This window comes from Gaeumannomyces tritici (genome assembly GCF_000145635.1).
Source record: "Gaeumannomyces tritici R3-111a-1 unplaced genomic scaffold supercont2.1, whole genome shotgun sequence".
Classification (NCBI taxonomy): Eukaryota; Fungi; Ascomycota; class Sordariomycetes; order Magnaporthales; family Magnaporthaceae; genus Gaeumannomyces; species Gaeumannomyces tritici.
This window is the reverse complement of record NW_008804545.1, coordinates 1,632,116-1,635,811: the sequence shown is the minus strand read 5'-3', so window position 1 is coordinate 1,635,811 and position 3,696 is coordinate 1,632,116. Positions and strand designations below refer to the sequence as shown.

The window sequence follows — 3,696 nt, the reverse complement described above, 5'->3', positions numbered from 1 at the left end:
TCCTCTCGCGACGTGCGACACATTTGCCTCGTTTCTGACTGCAAGTCTCAAAAATCTAGGGGTGGGGGCTAGTGACAACTACGCCTACCTGGTCGTCGACGACAAGTCCAAGGACGCCGTCATCATCGACCCGGCCCATGTCGAGGAGTGTGTTTCTTTTTCCCCAAATGGGAGAGGACTGACTGGTAGTAGCGAGTAGCTGTGCGAGTTGCTGATCGCCGCGCCCTGCTGCCCAAAAGGGTCGCGCCCGTTCTGAAGCAGGAGATGGACGCCGGCAACATCAAGCTCAAGGCCATAGTCAACACCCACCAGTGAGTCTTCCCCGCCTGCTTCGCGTCGGCCTTGCGCGCTCCGATGCGGCTGCGTGTCTCTCTCGATGCTGACGATGGGGGTGGACCACCAGCCACTACGACCATGCGGGAGGCAATAAGCAGCTGGTACGCACGGTCGCCCCCTCCCCTATATTCAAGATGGGTCTGGAAGTGATGAGATATCGATGGCATTAAACCCGGCATTGTGTCTAACCCTAGCCCCAACCCTAATCGGTTTTTTTTTTTGCTTTCTCAGCGGGCCGCCCTTGGAATCGACGACCTGCCCATCATCGGCGGCAAGAGCTGCGAGGCCGTGACGACGACGCCCGCCGACGGCGAGGGCTTCCCGTTCGGCAGCATCCAGGTCAAGGGCCTGCACACGCCGTGCCACACCCAGGACAGCATCTGCTGGTTCATGCAGGACGGCGACGACAAGGTCGTCTTTACGGGCGACACGCTCTTCCACGGCGGCATGTAGCAAGCACACAGCCACCCAAAATCCATCTCCCAACTCCCAACTCCCTGCCCCCCCCCCCCCCCCCCCTCTCCCTTTCGCTCATGCGTGGTTATGTACAGGCTGTGGCAAGTTCTTCGAGGGCACCGGCGAGGAGATGCACAAGGCCCTGAACTTGAAACTGGGCGCGCTCCCTGACGACACCCGCGTGTTTGTAAGTATCTGCTCGCATTTTGGTGTCACAAAAAAAACAACTACCTTGTACTCTTTTTATGATAGAGCATAGCCCGCTGCTGACACCGGTTTGCCAGCCCGGTCACGAGTACACAAAGTCAAACGTCAGGTTCGCCGTCTCTGTCCTCCCGAGCGACCCGGTCAAGCAGCTCCAGGACTTTGCCGAGAAGAACCAGGAGACGCAGGGCAAATTCACCATTGCCGACGAGAAGGTATGTGTTGACAGGAGCAGGCGTCTCCGAGAAACAAGACGGCCCTAGACTTTTTTTATTTTTATTATTATTATTATCTAACGACACCCCCAACGCCGCGCCATAATCACGCAACGGGCAGAACCACAACGTCTTCATGCGGCCCGAGGACCCCGCGATCCAGAAGGCGACGGGGGAGACGGACCCGGTCAAGATAATGGTCAAGCTGCGCGAGATGAAGAACAACTTCAAATGACTATCCGGCAAAGCCAGCCTGTGAGGCGTCGTTTGTCATCGTAGCATAAAGGGTAGGCTAAGACCGAGGTAGTAAAAATGTAGAGACAAGTGGGCTCGCCTCGCCAGGTACCTGCCTGGCAAAAAAAAAGGGAAAAGAGCTACGTATTCACGCCAATTGATCTGTGACCCGAAGCCATGTCTTGTGCCATTCGAAGGAGTCAGGTTGCAGGGTAGATGGAAACACATGTCACTCGGCTGGCAGTCGCGGGGAGGTTATGAGCCCTGGGCAAAGTAAGTACATGTTGGTACGCATCTGCGCGCTCCTGTCTGACTGGCCACCGTATCGCGCATCGAGAAGAAGCGGTTATGATTTAGTGCCTAGCTCTCCCTACTGCGGCTTGATTGCCTGTTGCGGGACAGTGATTCGGGACACGCGGGGGGATATGCTTAGGAGACGGGGACGCATGGCCCTGGCAAGAGAGGACGGCGGGCGCCTCGTATCGGAAGGGAGACTAGGCGGCCGGCGTTGGGGGAAGGAGCTTGTCAAGGCCTCGATGTTGCCGACCGACCGGCAAAGGCTGCTTGTCATGCCTCTTGCAGCCCCGCGGAAGCAGAGAGTTCTTTCTTGTCTGTAGTCGCAGGGGCAAGGAAGAGTCGGGGGGCGGCGTCATATCGCTCGCCATAGCCTTGGCCTCATGACTTGGTCGTTTTGTTCGCTGAGGTCGGGCACCGTCTCCTCTGGCCGGAACCGAGGCGAGTTGTCTGTTGGTGGATGTGGTAGGAGCAGTGCGCGCGAGAGTGTAAATCACGCCTATCTTGCAGATGACGTTCTCATGACCGAAGCCAGCCGAGGCTTTCTTGCTTGTGCGATGCCTTTTCTCTGCTTTGAGCAAAGTATGATGAGAGTCATGGCCGAAAGCTCGACATGAGGTTACATATTGGGAAAAGTCCAACGGCTCATTCTTAACTTCCAGCTAGTGGCGAGGTGCATACTTAGCTCGTGGCTACCAAGTAATGTTGGTGCGCCTTCACCTTGATTTCCTTGTTTTGTTCTGCTGAGAGTGATGAGCACCGGGTCGGCGTGGGATATCGGCAGATCCCGGCTACACAGGCAGATCGTGGTCAGGGGATTTGATAGCCAGAACAACTGTAGCAGTGAGCCGGAGGAGAGCATCTGTGAGTACGCTAGCATGGCTACCTAGATACGGGAGTGCGGGTTCGCGTCCGCATATCGATGGCAGGCATTTTCCCTCCAGTCTTGTCTGGTACCCGGACCCCTGGGTTCCGAGCCGCGCTGTCCGGCCGGGGTTTTTTTTTGGTGTGTTGCCTGTCGATCCCGGTATGGGGTACGAGCTCTAGCGATCCATGGCTCTCTATGTGAACGGCGTTTGCGACTGGTTTACCGTCGAGATCATCCTATCCTGATCCCAAGAGACGCTGCCCAGAGTCGAGGGCGTTTAGCGACGCACATCGGGTGTGTGGTCCGTCTCAGCCCGACGACAGCGAAGTATCTGATGTTCTAGTTCCTTTCCTCTTTGGGTGTTAGATCTAGTCAACATTTTTCTTCTATGGGTTGCGCACATGCAATTCCGTGAAGCATCAGACGCCGAAGTGGCTCCTTTGGCGAATCCGACGAGCTGAGATAGCGTGACAACAAGCTTTGGATGCGGGATACCAAGAACTCCAAGATGCTATAGATACGGTCAAGTCTGAGAAACAAAGGGGCCGACGAACAAGGTCTTTGGAACACCCTTGGAAGCAAGCGAGACGTCCATTGGGATCGTCTGATGGCGAGTGAGCACACTCGTGGCTGACAAACACGCAACGCATCGGGAGACTGGTGTCAAAAGGGAGACTCTAGGAGAGATAACGAGCACGGCACAACCTTGCTCACGACCATACAAGGTCTGGCTGTCAAAAGGCCGATCGTGATCCCGACGAGCTGGTCTTGCCGGTGTGCCGGCGGGTGATGTGTCTCAGCCAGGCTGGTCAAAAGCGACGGCGGCGAGAAGAATGGCACCGATATAGCCACAATGGGAAGGGTAGCGCGATCAGCAGGCAGGCAGATGCCTTGCAGCGACCGACAGACATCGGGGCGGGGCAGCCGGACAGGGCGGTGCGGGCACGGGGCGGTCTCAGGACTGCTGAGGCAACGTTGGTTTGTAAGACGTAGCGGACCCGCAGAGTGGCCGCTCCCCCTTGCCTGCCTGTCCCACAAGGACCGGGTCTTTTTGCTGTTCGTCCCATCCCTGGCGTGGCACCAGCCTCC

At 57.0% G+C, this 3,696-nt stretch overlaps 1 protein-coding gene across 1 annotated transcript in view; it reads left to right on the top strand.

Annotated features, from left to right (window-relative positions):
- Positions 1-1,446, top strand: part of GGTG_00510 (hydroxyacylglutathione hydrolase) — a gene marked incomplete at its 3' end in the record, with an annotated part of 4,690 nt that extends 3,244 nt beyond the window's left edge. Inside the window, exons 3-9 of the mRNA XM_009218259.1 lie at positions 60-147; positions 240-311; positions 404-437; positions 568-747; positions 899-979; positions 1,077-1,211; positions 1,333-1,446. Of these exons, the coding sequence (XP_009216523.1) occupies positions 60-147; positions 240-311; positions 404-437; positions 568-747; positions 899-979; positions 1,077-1,211; positions 1,333-1,446 (704 nt within the window). The remainder of the gene's footprint in view (positions 1-59; positions 148-239; positions 312-403; positions 438-567; positions 748-898; positions 980-1,076; positions 1,212-1,332) is intronic.
- Between the last annotated feature and the right edge of the window lie 2,250 nt (positions 1,447-3,696).